We start from the raw sequence: 15,201 nt of genomic DNA on the forward strand, positions 1-15,201 counted from the left end.
TAGTACTACATTAAACCAATCACAGCTAGCAGGGAGGGAGGTAAGGATGCTTTGCCCAATCACAGTCCTCTACGTCATATGACGTCACCGATAACGCAACAAAGACATACACTGCGCAACCTGCTCGCGCCGCTTACACAATATGGCGGGAGAGGGCGGGAGAGATGGCAGGAGGTTTGGATCCAAAAATGGCATGGCGCGAGAGGACCGCCAGCCGCTCTCCATGTAAAGGGGTACATGCACCACGGAAAGTGAGCATTCCGTGTTCGGCAGGGTACCGCGTAAACGTGGAAACGCGTAAAGTGGGACTGCGTAAAGCGAGGGTTGACTGTACTGTATATCAATTATTGTTAGAAATATTATGAATTATCATTATTATTATTATTACTGTACTGTACTATTACCTGTATTATTATTATCATTTTTAACTGTGCCTCATGTTGGTTATCAACCTTGGTTCCCTCACCCTCTATGGGACTACAGAAGATCACTTTATTCTTGTAAGTACCACATCTTTATTAACCCATCACTTTTTATTCCTTATTTCCTGCTTGTTACAGTTCCTACACCACCTCACCTTCACTGATCAGTGTGATACTTTTTCATATTTTTTACCGGGAATAGCCACCCCGGCAACAAGGTGTCGACCCACAATGGGTCCTGGGGGTGCAAAAATAAGAGTAAAAAAAAATGAGAAGAGAAAAAGACTATATTAATCAACACCACGAAGAAGCCGGAAAACCAGCTTCTTGAGTTGTGACACATTGTATGAGTTTGGAAACACAGAAGAAGGCAGAGCATTCCACAGTTTAGCTGTGTCAGGAAAGAAGGATTTACTATAACGGGTTATTCTCGTGAAACAGACATTTACAAGCATTGCTGGAGGTACACAGGATGCCAAATCCACCGAACATTGCCTGTTAAAGTACCTGTAAAAGAGAGAGAGTGAAGCAACATTGCTGCAAAAAGAAAGGGAAGAGAGATTGTCGACTAAAGGAGGAGAGTTAATAAGACAAAATGCCTTTGATTCCACCCTATCTAATAGTTGGACAGAAGAAGAGCCACCCCAGATATGAGAGCAGTACTCCAAGTCTGGACGTAAAGGGAGTTGTATAAAAGCAAAAAGTAAAAGGTATGAAGACAACCAATTGGTCCAAATAAACACACAGTAATACTAAAAGCTGTTTGTTGACATTTTAAAATGTTCTTGAAATAAAGATGTTCAGAAAATAAACTTGCAATGACAAGAAAAATCTATTTGAGTATAATAATATAAGCAAGTATAGAATTTACTAAACAGTCCAGTAAATACTACCGAAGGTATACCAAATACAGTAGTCTGACCTGTGACTGAGTGAGACTGACAGCCAGTCCTGCCTGGCCTGCCCACGCTAGGCCAGATATCCCCCCTGAGCCTATTAATGTTTGGAGCAGTGAGCCATCCTGAAGAGACCAAACATTCACCAGCCCATTGGTGCTCTTCATACACCCTGAAAAATGAAAATAACAAACTGGTCGTATTCACTGGGAACACTGCAGGTTTTTTCATACAGGCATCCCCCAGGTTACTGAAGGGTTCCGCTCCTGAAAATCTTTTTATAACGTGAAATTCTGTAACATGGGACCATTTTTCCCATAGACACCCATTATATAAGTTGATGCATTCCTATGGAAATTTTTTGGGCCCAAAAATGTAACACAAGCACATACATAAAAGAAAATACACACATACAATGATTCATATATGCACACAACACTTGAATTTAACTCAACAGAAACAATGTTGAGTGCCGCATAAAGCGGTGCGATCAGAGTTACTGGAAGTTACCTCCTTAAAACATCATGTCTGGAGGTGGTAAGTTGAGGCGGTGTGATCAGAGTTACTGGAAGTTACCTCCATAAAACATCATGTCTGGAGGTGGTAAGTTGAGGCGGTGTGATCAGAGTTACTGGAAGTTACCTCCATAAAACATCATGTCTGGAGGTGGTAAGTTGAGGCGGTGTGATCAAAGTTACTGGAAGTTACCTCCTTAAAACATCATGTCTGGAGGTGGTAAGTTGAGGCGGTGTGATCAGAGTTAGTGGAAGTTACCTCCTTAAAACATCATGTCTGGAGGTGGTAAGTTGAGGCGGTGTGAAGTAAGTTGAGGTGGTGTGATCAGAGTTACTGGAAGTTACCTCCTTAAAACATCATGTCTGGAGGTGGTAAGTTGAGGCAGTGTGATCAGAGTTACTGATGTCTGGAGGTGGTAAGTTGAGGCAGTGTGATCAGAGTTACTGGAAGTTACCTCCTTAAAACATCATGTCTGGAGGTGGTAAGTTGAGGTGGTGTGATCAGAGTTACTGGAAGTTACCTCCTTAAAACATCATGTCTGGAGGTGGTAAGTTGAGGCAGTGTGATCAGAGTTACTGGAAGTTACCTCCTTAAAACATCATGTCTGGAGGTGGTAAGTTGAGGCGGTGTGATCAGAGTTACTGGAAGTTACCTCCTTAAAACATCATGTCTGGAGGTAAGTTGAAGTGATCAGAGTTACCTCCTTAAAACATCATGTCTGGAGGTGGTAAGTTGAGGCAGTGTGATCAGAGTTACTGGAAGTTACCTCCTTAAAACATCATGTCTGGAGGTGGTAAGTTGAGGCAGTGTGATCAGAGTTACTGGAAGTTACCTCCTTAAAACATCATGTCTGGAGGTGGTAAGTTGAGGCGGTGTGATCAGAGTTACTGGAAGTTACCTCCTTAAAACATCATGTCTGGAGGTGGTAGGTTGAGGCGGTGTGATCAGAGTTACTGGAAGTTACCTCCTTAAAACATCATGTTTATTGTCCAACATAATTCCTTTAGGGAATCTCTTATCACCACAGCTTTCACTTGAAGCTGATGGTCTTTTTCCTCTCATCTTGAATAAGGGTTCACAGTAACACAGTCCTCAACACTAACTGGGGAAGAATTCAAACTGATCAGTGCCATTGTTGTTGTGGCTGCTGCCAACTGGAGAGGTGAGCAGCCCTCCAACTGTCTTGTCACTACCACCAAGAATCCACGCAAAATAAATTTAATAATTCCGGTGAATTTCTTTGTCATATATATCTCGATTTTTAAATATGAAATTTTTTTAACATACAGTACCAATATTCCGTAAGGGAGAGTTTTGTCCATATCCCGAATTTTTGGGTAATAATTTCAAAATTCCAAAAAAGTCAAATTTCTGTAACGTGGAGGTTGCCTGTACCTATACCACCTTGTATATACAAATATATTTCAAGTAATTCAATATTCAGAGTAGAGTATTATCCATCTGACTCACCTGTAGCAAGCATAAGACCTGAGAGTGATATGTCCAGTGAGGTAACAGGGCCCTGGTGACCACGGAGTTGCAGCAGACAGCGAGGACTATGAGACAGTGTTGCTGAACATATTTCTGGTTGTTCACTATTATAGAGACAAACATTTTAACATTCAAGTAAAAAGAAAATTATTAATAAACATTTAGTTATAACTTGTCACAGTCAATGTGTCATACTTGTCACCACCATTCATGTATAACTTGTCGCACTCAATGTGTCATACTTGTCACCACCATTCATGTTTAGCTTGTCGCACTCAATGTGTCATACTTGTCACCACCATTCATGTATAACTTGTCGCACTCAATGTGTCATACTTGTCATGTATAATTCGACTCCTGATTTTGGGGGTAAATAAGCCTGTTCTTTTTCATATACCTTACACTCCTTGCCATTGCATCATGCGCGAGGTGGCCGACAGGAAGTGATCTTTGCTGAAGTGTCTCACATCTTCCACACCAGCCGGCTGGGGCTGAGGCAGGCATCTTACATCTGGCAGCAAAGGGAGACTCGAGGACAAGTCAGCCACCAATCAAAATGTTCACCAGTTGCCCGCATAAATTTTGTGAACAAAGATTTATGGGTCCCCCCCCCCCCGACATTGCCCCGATTTATTGACACAATGCCCGTTGTTTCTTTGCCTTTTTTACCAAGAGGAAAGATTTAACAAAGAAGCAGATAGGGTTAATTATTAGTCTGCATAAAGGTAAAAAACCTGGAAAGGAAATACTGTACAGCAGGTTCTCAAATTTCGCGAGTTTTTAATTCTACGTTTTTTAATTTCTCTTATGTATAAAAGATTCATTATTGTTTATTACTGAATGTCTTTTTGATTGAATTAATGTTTATGTGTACAAAATGAACAATACAATTCATTAATAATACGTAGAACATTAAAACACACGAGGAGACGAGACGGCATTGTTTTCGTTAATGTTTACAAAACCCGTGACTGACTGGTTTTACATATAAAACTGAAGAAAATAAGACCCTGGTTGTAGCTGTAGTAAAATTAATGTAAAAAAAATTAATATGGTTATTTTAAGTAATGTTATTTGATGTTAATAAATGAAACAGTAAAAGTAGCTAACCATTAATGGTAAAGAAAAAAGTGAGATCACGTATGTAAGTGAGCACATGTGTAAACATATCGTCATTACTCTACATAAGAATATGAAAGCAAACATTTATTTACTGTTCATATATATATTTTAATTAATGTTTCTGAATTTAAAACAAAAATTCTACCAATGTTGTTGTGTGTGTTTTACTCGGATGACAAAGTTGCCAAGTCATCAGGTTCAACTCTAGCTGAAGCTGTAGAACATAAAAACTTTTTCTGTGTTGTTCTTAGATTTTATTTAACTTTATCTATGTTATTTTCGTTGGTTTATTAGGATGTTGCTTTATTACAGGTAGTAATTCGCCCAAAAAGTAGGGTAAATAAGGCAAAACTTAGCCAAACATCGAAATTAATTTTCTCCATAGGAAGTTGTATTTAAATTTGGACGATTTGAATTTCGCGAGGTTTTTACAGTCTAAATAGGTGTCCAAATATGAGAGCCTACTGTATCAAGAATTGTTGGTGTGAGTGAACGATCAGTTCAGATTTGGATTAAACGATTTCGAGATGACGGCGGGTTGGCAATACCAGTGCACAGCGGACGGCCAGGGAAGGCTCGAAAAACTTCCCAATGCACGTTAACTGTTCTTAAGAGGCAACTTGATGCTGATCCACATCTGTCAGCACAGGAATTGAAAGAAAAAAAACCTGTACTTCTCGGTGATGTTTCTGTAAGGACCAATCACCGCCGCATCCATAATAACCTGCAATTTCGCAGCCACCGCGCACGCAAGAAGCCACTAATCACCCTTGTCCAGAAGCAGTGTAGGGTCTCTTTTGCCAAGGCTAATGCTCAGTGGGATACGACCAAGTGGCAGCACGTGCTGTGAGTGACGCGGCAATGTTTTTTCTTACTGGAAGTCGTACTTTTAATGGGTACAGGGCGGCCAGGGAGTGATTCGCTTGACCCCAAGTTCACTTTCAGCTACTTGGAGCTGCTTTGTGATTATTTGCCCGAGTCTTTTGAAAAATGCAGCACTGATGTGTTTATGTAGGATGGTACGCCATATCACAGAGCAAAATCTGTAATACAATGGCTTGTTGACTGGCAGGTAGACTTCATAAGTGATTGGCCAAGCAATTTGCCTGACCTTAACCCGATAGAAAATAAGTGGAGCATTATCAAGCTTCGTCTATAAGGCAAGGACACAAGTACCGTCCCCAAGCTAGAGGCAGCCATTCGTGAGGATTGGAATAATTTAGACCCACAAATAATCCACAACTTGGCAGTCAGTTCCTTCACGCCTGCAGGAGTGTATCAAGAGAAAAGGGAGGGCTATAGACTACCGTTAGTTTGTTAACTTCTCAGATTAATTTTTTATTAATATTTCATCTTGTTGTTTATGTCCGTCACGACCCCGAGCATAATGCAATGGCGAGGAGTGTATGTGTATTTGGACACCAGCTTTTGAGAAATACTGTACTAGGTATAATTCTTCAGTACACATAATTGTTTTTTTGCTAAACACTAGACCCTCACCACCGTGACCAACACCACAACAGCTTAAGCTATGAACAGTGTTACCAACTCAGCAGTTAAGAAACGTTTTACCTTTTATAGCAGGACTCTTGTACCCTGGCCTGAGATAAGTCTTGTCTACCTCCTTATTGTCACTAACTGACTTGGCTAAGCTACTTCCAATGATGATTATTAATATATGATGTACTGGATGTTTGGACCCAAATTATGGAACAGGGTGGCAATATCAACAACATAGTATTTGGCTTTTGCCAAGGCTTTTGACAGCGTACTTCATGAAAGGCTGAGAATTAAACCTGAAAGGTATGGGATTTGGGGATGTGTCCTAGCCCAGTGGATTGGAGACATTCCTCATGACAGCAGGCAGTGTGTGGTGTTTAATGGCAAAAAATCGCTGTGTACCACTGACAAGCTGGGTACCATAGGGCAGCATACTGGGCCCAATGTTGTTTGTTTGTTACATAAATGAGTTGCCAGAAGCTGTACACTCCTCCATACATATGTTTGTGGATGATACCAAGTTACTCAGGGAAATTAAGAACCAAACAGACTGTGAAGAGCTGCAGAAAGATCTCTGTGAGCTTCAAGAGCAGTCGAAATGGCTGCTAAGATTCAATGTTGCGAAGTGTAAGAAGATGCACCTGGGTCACACCAACAGTAAGGAGGCATATCACATGTCCCAATGGAACAAAGAAACTGCATTAATAGAGACAAAATGTGAAAAAGGGCCTAGGTGTGTATGTTGACTATGAACTGGAGATCTCAGGCCATTGTGAAAAGACGGTCCGTCCCTCATAACGATCTAAGAGAGAGGTGCTTCCCCATCTGGAGTACTGTCACCCCATCTGGTCCCCCAAGATAAGCTAGAGACTGACACTTGATTGAATATGTCCAAAGGGGGGTCACCAGAGTGGTTCCTGCACTCTGACACCTCAGTTACCCAGAGAGATTAGAATGCCAGCATCTGCCTAGCTTACAGTATAATATAGGCAGGCAAAGGGTGACTTAATTGAAGTTTATAAACATCCCAGAGGGCACCACTTAGTCGAGTGTTCATACTTCGAGCTGGCAGACACCCGCCCCAAAAAAGGTTACAACTCAAGGTTGAAAAATCCACAAGTCTGGAAAACTGTGAGGGCAAACTTCTTACAGTGAGAGTTGTGAGTTCTTGGAACACTCTGCCAGACAGTGTTGTGACAGCACCGAGTGTAAGCTCTTTCAAGACCAGATTTGACCAACACTGCAGCAGGTACAGATACATTCAGGAGTCAGTACCTACCCAGTACTTGCAAACAGTGTGTAACAGAGAGCCAGTACTGGCCAACAATGCATAACCCAAGTCTACCCACATACATGGGCAGAACTTATTATGTGATGTCGTTGGCATGTAGTGAATCCCGAGTGAGACCACCCAACTGTATTAGAAGATATTCTTGCCATATATCCTGAGTTTCTCATCCCCTGGCACACTATATTTCAGTTAGCCACTTGAACTTCTTATGTAATTATTATTTTATTATTTTTATGATATTCCCATTCTTATTATTAAAATAAATATTATTATTATTAATAACAATCCTCTTCTTCCTCTCTTATTATTAACTAAACTCTTATGATTTTGCTGTAATATCAGTGCAAAAGCAATTGAGTAATCATAGGCCTATGAGCTAGCTATTTGTTGGGGGCAGAAAGAATACAAGAATTAAATAAAATAGTTAATGAAAATAATAAAAATTGTTAATGATTATAGTTACTGTATCATTATTCTCTCTCTCTCCAAGCTATTACAGCAATTCTGTGAATTCAAGTACAGTACTTATGTGTAGAGGTATTTTACTTATCATTATGGCCACTAGATATATTACAGATGATAAGGCTATACAACAGTTTCAAGCACCAAATTGGTACTGGTCTCTCCTGCCAATGGCTCTCAAGTTTTGCCCTTCCTCGTGCCGCACCCTATATATTTGCTGCAAGCACAATAAAATCCACTAGTTTCTCTGTTTTTCATCCTCTAGAAATCAATGAAATCTCAAACTTTTATCATGTACTGTGGTCTATAATTTGATAAGCATCCAAAGACGGAGCATTTATCAGGCATTGCCATAGACCTTCACACCAAGATGGCCAGCTGATAACTGAGATCCCTCCCTGGAGCCCGGGGTGGTAGAACTAAATTTTGGCGTAACAGAGACGTGACCGACCGCCCAAGAGGCTAACGAGCCGATCAGTGGTGAAGAGGATAAAAGTCCTAGGGTGTCTAGTGGAACATATGAGGCAGCTGTCACTATCTCTGGGGTGTCTAGTGGAACATATGAGGCAGCTGTCACAATCTCTAGGGTGTCTAGTGGAACACATGAGGCAGCTATCACAATCTCTGGGGTGTCTAGTGGAACATATGAGGCAGCTGTCACAATCTCTGGGGTGTCTATTGGAACACATGAGGCAGCTGTCACTATCTCTGGGGTGTCTAGTGGAACATATGAGGCAGCTGTCACAATCTCTGGGGTGTCTAGTGGAACACATGAGGCAGCTATCACACTTAGGTGTCTAGTGGCAGCAGCTGTCACAATCTCTGGGGTGTCTATCACAATCTCTGGGTGTCTAGTGGAACATATGAGGCAGCTGTCACAACTCTGGGGTGTCTAGTGGAATAGCTGTCACAATCTCTGGGTGTCTAGTGGAACACATGAGGCAGCTGTCACAATCTCTGGGGTGTCTAGTAGAACATATGAGACAGCTGTCACAATCTCTGGGGTGTCTAGTGGAACATATGAGGCAGCTGTCACAATCTCTGGGGTGTCTAGTGGAACACATGAGGCAGCTGTCACTATCTCTGGGGTGTCTAGTGGAACACATGAGGCAGCTGTCACTATCTCTGGGGTGTCTAGTGGAACATATGAGGCAGCTGTCACAATCTCTGGGGTGTCTAGTGGAACACATGAGGCAGCTATCACAATCTCTGGGGTGTCTAGTGGAACATATGAGGCAGCTGTCACAATCTCTAGGGTGTCTAGTGGAACACATGAGGCAGCTGTCACTATCTCTGGGGTGTCTACTGGAACATATGAGGCAGCTGTCACAATCTCTGGGGTGTCTAGTGGAACACATGAGGCAGCTATCACAATCTCTGGGGTGTCTAGTGGAACATATGAGGCAGCTGTCACAATCTCCGGGTGTCTAGTGGAACACATGAGGCAGCTGGGGTCACACCCTCCGGGTGTCTAGTGGAACACATGAGGCAGCTGTCACTATCTCTGGGGTGTCTAGTGGAACATATGAGGCAGCTGTCACAATCTCTGGGTGTCTAGTGAACACATGAGGTAATCACAATCTCTGGGTGTCTAGTGGAACATAAGGAGGCAGCTGTCACAATCTCTGGGTGTCTAGTGGAAACATATGAGGCAGCTGTCACAATCTCTGGGTTGTCTAGTGGAACACATGAGGCAGCTGTCACTATCTCTGGGGTGTCTAGTGGAACATATGAGGCAGCTGTCACTATCTCTGGGGTGTCTAGTGGAACATATGAGGCAGCTGTCACTATCTCTGGGGTGTCTAGTGGAACACATGAGGCAGCTGTCACTATCTCTGGCAGATAAATCAGACATAAACAAGTTCCTTCTGGTCTCTGTATGGGAGATGGTGAAGGAAATATTTGTTGTCACAGTAGAGGGAGATGCTGTGAGCACTCAGGTCAGGGCAGATGTGTTATAGGGTGATGTCTTCTGAAGGATGGTAGAGTGTGTCTTTTACCTTGGGAGTTTGCCTGTTGGTGGACTAGTGTGTAATGTTGGAAATGACTTCCTATCAGAGAGTACAGAGAGACACAGCCTTGTAAGCCTTTCCTTGTTATAACGCATTGCAAGGAGGTTCATCATTTACTGTACCTTCGATAAATCTGCTGTTTAAGTGCTGAGCTTTTCTGGGTTCAGTCATTAAATCTTTTGCTTAAGGATTTGTCATTTTCTTTCTGAGAGATGAATAGCTGAGCCATCTGACAGATAGTGGTGTATTGTGTGGTGAGGGGGAGTTTGTAACTTTCCTCTGTTGTGTACGTGAAACAGAACTTCCTTGTGATGTGTGTGATGCAGCTGTTGTACCTCAGCCTTGTTGATAGTTGCCTCCAAACTGGCTGAAAGTGAGGGGGGAGGGGGCAGCTGGTGCCATAAACCAGCTCTATGGGTCTATGAACAGGTTAGGCAGTTGTTGTGTAATGGATGACTTATTTCCTGCTGTCAGTGGTGGGGGTCAGCCTATCTTCTGACTACAGTACACCCAAGGCTGCCTACAGGTACTGGTGCCACATTATATATGATCCATTCTCACTGACTTGGTTCTGGACTGGGTTTTCAGGACAAAACTTTCACTTCTACATAACACTTAAGAGTCTCCTTCATATATTTACTTCCTCTCCCCATCCTTTAATTATTCTTGTGGTCATTCTTACATGTCTTCCCAGTCACTCACTATTATAGTCTACTCATATTTTAACACCCATGAGTATTATTTCTGAACTTGCCTTAAATAACATGGCTGCAGATCAAATGGCCCTAATCTAACCTAACCATTAAGATTATGACTATTTAAGTCTTGGGATCTCATACGACCAGACCCCATCATACAAGACGACCATTATATGGCACTAAACTGTAATTTATTTGTTCATTGTTGTGTTCTTTCCTAACACAAATAAAGGTTATGGCACCATCATTAAAGTCCTGTACCAGTTTTATGATTGTGTCACGAGAATTATTGTACCTGCCCTCAACTATAATCTATTCTCTAATTTCTATATAAACTTTCTGATAATGAGCAATAAAAGGTTTAATAGGCAAGACAGAGCTTGAAAATGCCTTAATTTCCTCTTCCAATAAGATGTGAAAGAAGAGATAAATAAGTAGTGTTACCTCTCCTCAAAGTGTGAAGACTCTGCAGTAGGTGTCTGTGGTACAACCCACACCGTGACCAGACCGTCCTCATGTCCCACCACCAGCATGTGTGCACATACTCCCTCACTCACACCACCTGAAACATAAATAGTCTTAAAAAATGTACATTAATAGTAGAATCTCTCATACAATGGTCAGTAACTTTAGTTGTTTTTTTACATTATGGGTATCTTCTGTCAAAGAAAAAATACCTGTAGATCAACTACCTTGTACATTTTTCATATCTAATCTCTCTCCTTCACTCAGTAGCTACTTGTCTGCCTTGTAGCAGTTCCCAGGCATCTACATCATCCAGTCTGTCATATTTACCACTGTAAATTGGTTAAAGGGTTGACTGTATTATAATGTTTGACTAAATGTGCTATTGTCAGCAATCATGGCTGGACAATGAGTAGGCAGAGCAGGATGTTGTTAATATTCAACGGGCCCTGAGTGCCATTAACTCGCCTGAATCACCACCAAATGTCCTCTAGCTAGTGGCTGAAGATCTGGACACAGAGGCCTGATGCCTTAATCCATAATACAGATAAGCTGCACCAGTAATTAACATTGTTCATTGTGGTAATGAAGGAAACACGACTAATAGATGTTTCATTGCTGGACTTCTCCAGTCTTGTGACAAAACATCAGGAATAAAGCCCCATCTTTTAGTCATGCTTCCTTAACTACCATTAGTAATTACATCCCCCAGCTCCTATTTTAGTAACTTAACAATGGGTCAGTGTGAGTATTAAATGGATCTGATATTATGTTTAGCACTACTCTGTACTGTATATCTGCTGTACAAAATCTGTGAGAGTGAACACATCCACAAGGCACTGATTAAACAAAGAGTACTGAAGAGAAGAAAGTAACAAAAGAAAAATTAAAGCAAAATAATCAGTTCCTTGGGGAAGAATTAATTAGAAGTATCTTCACAAGTCATGCATGTCACCCACATTTAAGCAATACTTGACCCCTGACTTCTACTTTACCCAATAGAGACACACAAGGTTCTTCATTATGGCATAGTGTGTTTAGAGTTATCACCAGTGGCTTCACAATGTGGATCTGAACAATAAGAGACCCGTTCTCATATCATATTTTCTGGCCAAGATGGGATCAGCTGAGGTGTATATTGGAACTGTGTACTGTATGTGCAAGAGGCCATAGTTTGGTTCACGAGCCACATAAGAATGCATATCAATTCTCCTGTGTTCAGCTCAGCCATAAAACACCAAGTGCCTCAAGTCCTGGAGGTCTAAGATGTATGATCCAGTTGAGTAAGAAATGAGCGGTTCATCATGAACACTTCAGTGTTATCCTGGTACTTCAAGATAAGACTATCAGTAACAAAAGCTTCCCAGCGTACTATTTGTTCTCTCTGAGATAAGTCAGGTGACACTGTAGCCAGCCATGAACCACATGTACTGTACTGTACTGTACTGTACTGTACTGTACTGAACTGTACTGAACTAGTGAGTGAGGGAGGAAAGAATGAGTAACAGGGGATCCTCACTTACTTCACTACCCAGGAGATCCATACTTCATTACCTTGTAGACCTCCAGTGAATCATTACTGAAACTGAAACTAATGTACCTGTATTCTCTATAAAACCAGGAGACCCAGTGACCTCTGACATCATATAGTTCACAAAACTAAACCCAGTACAGTACCCATGATACAGGAGAGGGTTCCATCCCTGAAAAACGTTTTGTAAAGTGATTTTTCATAAATTTGATCCCATTTTCCCAAAGACTCCCATTATAAAAGCTGAGATATGTCCCTACAAAATATGATTTGCTTCAACAAATTTGATACGACAGCGCAGCGATCAAGTTCAATTTCTCACGGTGTAAGTCTTGAGCTCAGTTATGGAAAACTTAACAAAATATTTGAAAAATGTCAGAACTGAGGTCATATGTGAAGATTCACTTTGACTTTACCTTTATGAGATAAATTTTGGTGGAAAAATTAACACACAAAAATGGGTGTCAGAAAAGATGTTGAAATATGCAGAAATACTGAGGCTCACTTCAAATAAAAGCTCTTGGAAACACAAAGAGGTATAAAAAAATGGACTAAACAGTAATGTACAGTGATCCCTCAGTTAACGAGCGCCTCGGTTAACGAGATTTCGGTTAACGATTTACCTTCCATAAGATTCTTAAATTCGGTTAACGAGCAATCATTCGATTAATGAGTTTTTTACGAGTCGACTTCAACATGTTTTCGCTTGCATTTGGCGGTCCACCAGTTGTAGTATTAGTCTGCCAATACAGTAATCGGTTTTAGGGCTTAAATTCCTTACTATTTTAGTAAATATCAAGAAGTTTATACTATTCAATAATTTTAAAAGTTTAATATTAACTTTATTAGTCATTTTAACAATTATTGAACATAATTGAAGGTAAAGAAACTAGTTTCTGGCGTGCCATCCAGCCTGTTAACACACCAGACAGGCGTTAGTCTCTCTCTGAGGTAACATCTTGCTTGAGACTCTCTTCAACTAAATGCTTTTTTTCTGTGTTTCCAAGCAAATTATTGGTCATTTTGAAATTTATTTTACATATTGACAATATATAATGCAGTGCAGTGTTGATTTAAAGAAAATAATCTTGAATTACACCAAGAGAACTAAAATTTTATGGGTGAAATGGCACCATGGGGGTGACTTCTCTTCCACCCCAATGCCTTCTTCTTCTCCTTCTCCTCCACCCCCATTCTAATTCCCATCATCATCATCATCATCCAGGAGCCTTCTTCTTACATACACACCCTGTAAAGTAGCGTACTTTTCTACCTTTTGTTGAATTTTAGTAAGTAATTCGGTGAGCTGGAACCACCACCAAAAAACCCATTGAAACAATGGTTCGTTAACGGAAGTTTTTCGGTTAACGAGCATCCCGTTGAACGGATTGTGCCTGTTAATCGAGGGACCACTGTATATACAGTGGGGTATGCTATAATGAACGGATCCTACTACGAATATTCCTATAACGAACGGTTTTACCTATAAAATTGAGAATGCTATAACGAACGCAACTCCTACAACGAACGCGGATGAATACCGGACTATTTCGCCTGCCGCATGAATATTGTTGTACCGCGACCCACAACAAGAGCGTCAGGCGCCATCTTTGTCTCATTGTGTAGCCAGTGCACCACTGTTATTGTTGAAATTTCGTCTTTTGATGTGGAAATAGAGTTATTTGTATAAATATTTTGTTATACAAGTGTACAATTGTGACAATGAATCGTTCAAAGCGAGTGAGAAAGCTCATAACTCTTGAAACTAAGAAAGAAATCATAAAGAAATGTGAGGATGGAACAAGCATTGCAAAACTTAGTGATGAGTATGGGATGGCTAAATCGACTATATGTACGATTTTAAAGAATAAAGAGGAGTTGAAAACAGTGCAAGTGGCTAAGGGAATCTCTAGACTTAGCAAAGCAAGGTGTAATGTGATTGAGGAGATGGAAAATTTACTCTTAGTGTGGATAAAGGAGAAAGAAATGGCAGGTGATAGCATTAGTGAAGCTATAATTTGTGAGAAGGCCAGACAATTGTTTGAGGACCTTAAAGCCAAGACTCCCAGTGCAAGTGATAGTGATGTGCCAGTGCTTAGGGGTACCAAGGGGTGGTTTACTGGTTTCAGAAGGAGAAATAAAATACATAGTGTTGTGAGACATGGTGATGCTGCTAGTGCCGATAAGGAAGCAGCTAAGGAACACCATGACATTTTTTTGAATATTATTAAAGAGGGAGGCTTTGTTTCTCAGCAGGTATTCAACTGTGATGAAACTGGACTATTTTGGAAAAAAATGCCTCGCCATACATACATTACCAAGGAGGAAACTTCTGTCCCTGGCCATAAGCCAATGAAAGACAGGCTTACCCTCCTTCTTTGTGCTAATGCTTCTGGTGACTGCAAAATAAAGCCACTCCTTGTGTACCATGCAGAAAACCCCAGAGCTTTAAAAAACACTAGGAAGACCCGCCTTGGTGTTATGTGGCGGTCAAACCCAAAGGCTTCGGTGACCAGGAATTTATTCTCTGAGTGGGTGATTGAGGTGTTTGGACCCAGTGTTCGGGAATACCTCAGGGAGAATAATCTTCCACTAAAAGCTTTGTTGGTGATGGACAATGCACCAGCCCACCCTCCTAATTTGATGGTTGAATTGCCAGAGGAGTTGAACTTCATCACTGTGCACTTCTTGCCACCCAACACAACACCTCTCATCCAGCCCATGGATCAACAGGTAATTTCTAACTTTAAGAAGCTGTACACAAAGGCACTGTTTAGAAAATGTTTTGCGTCCAC

General features: G+C 41.1%; 1 protein-coding gene across 1 annotated transcript in view; it reads right to left on the reverse strand.

Annotated features, from left to right (window-relative positions):
• The window catches only part of LOC121869750 (probable E3 ubiquitin-protein ligase HERC1), a gene marked incomplete at its 3' end in the record, with an annotated part of 129,873 nt that overhangs the window by 26,488 nt on the left and 88,184 nt on the right, over positions 1-15,201 (reverse strand). The window contains 3 exon segments of the mRNA XM_042371323.1: positions 1,345-1,490; positions 3,305-3,429; positions 10,855-10,972. Of these exon segments, the coding sequence (XP_042227257.1) occupies positions 1,345-1,490; positions 3,305-3,429; positions 10,855-10,972 (389 nt within the window).

The sequence above is a fragment of the Homarus americanus genome, unplaced genomic scaffold (genome assembly GCF_018991925.1).
Source record: "Homarus americanus isolate GMGI-L3 unplaced genomic scaffold, GMGI_Hamer_2.0 scaffold23578, whole genome shotgun sequence".
Classification (NCBI taxonomy): domain Eukaryota; kingdom Metazoa; phylum Arthropoda; class Malacostraca; order Decapoda; family Nephropidae; genus Homarus; species Homarus americanus.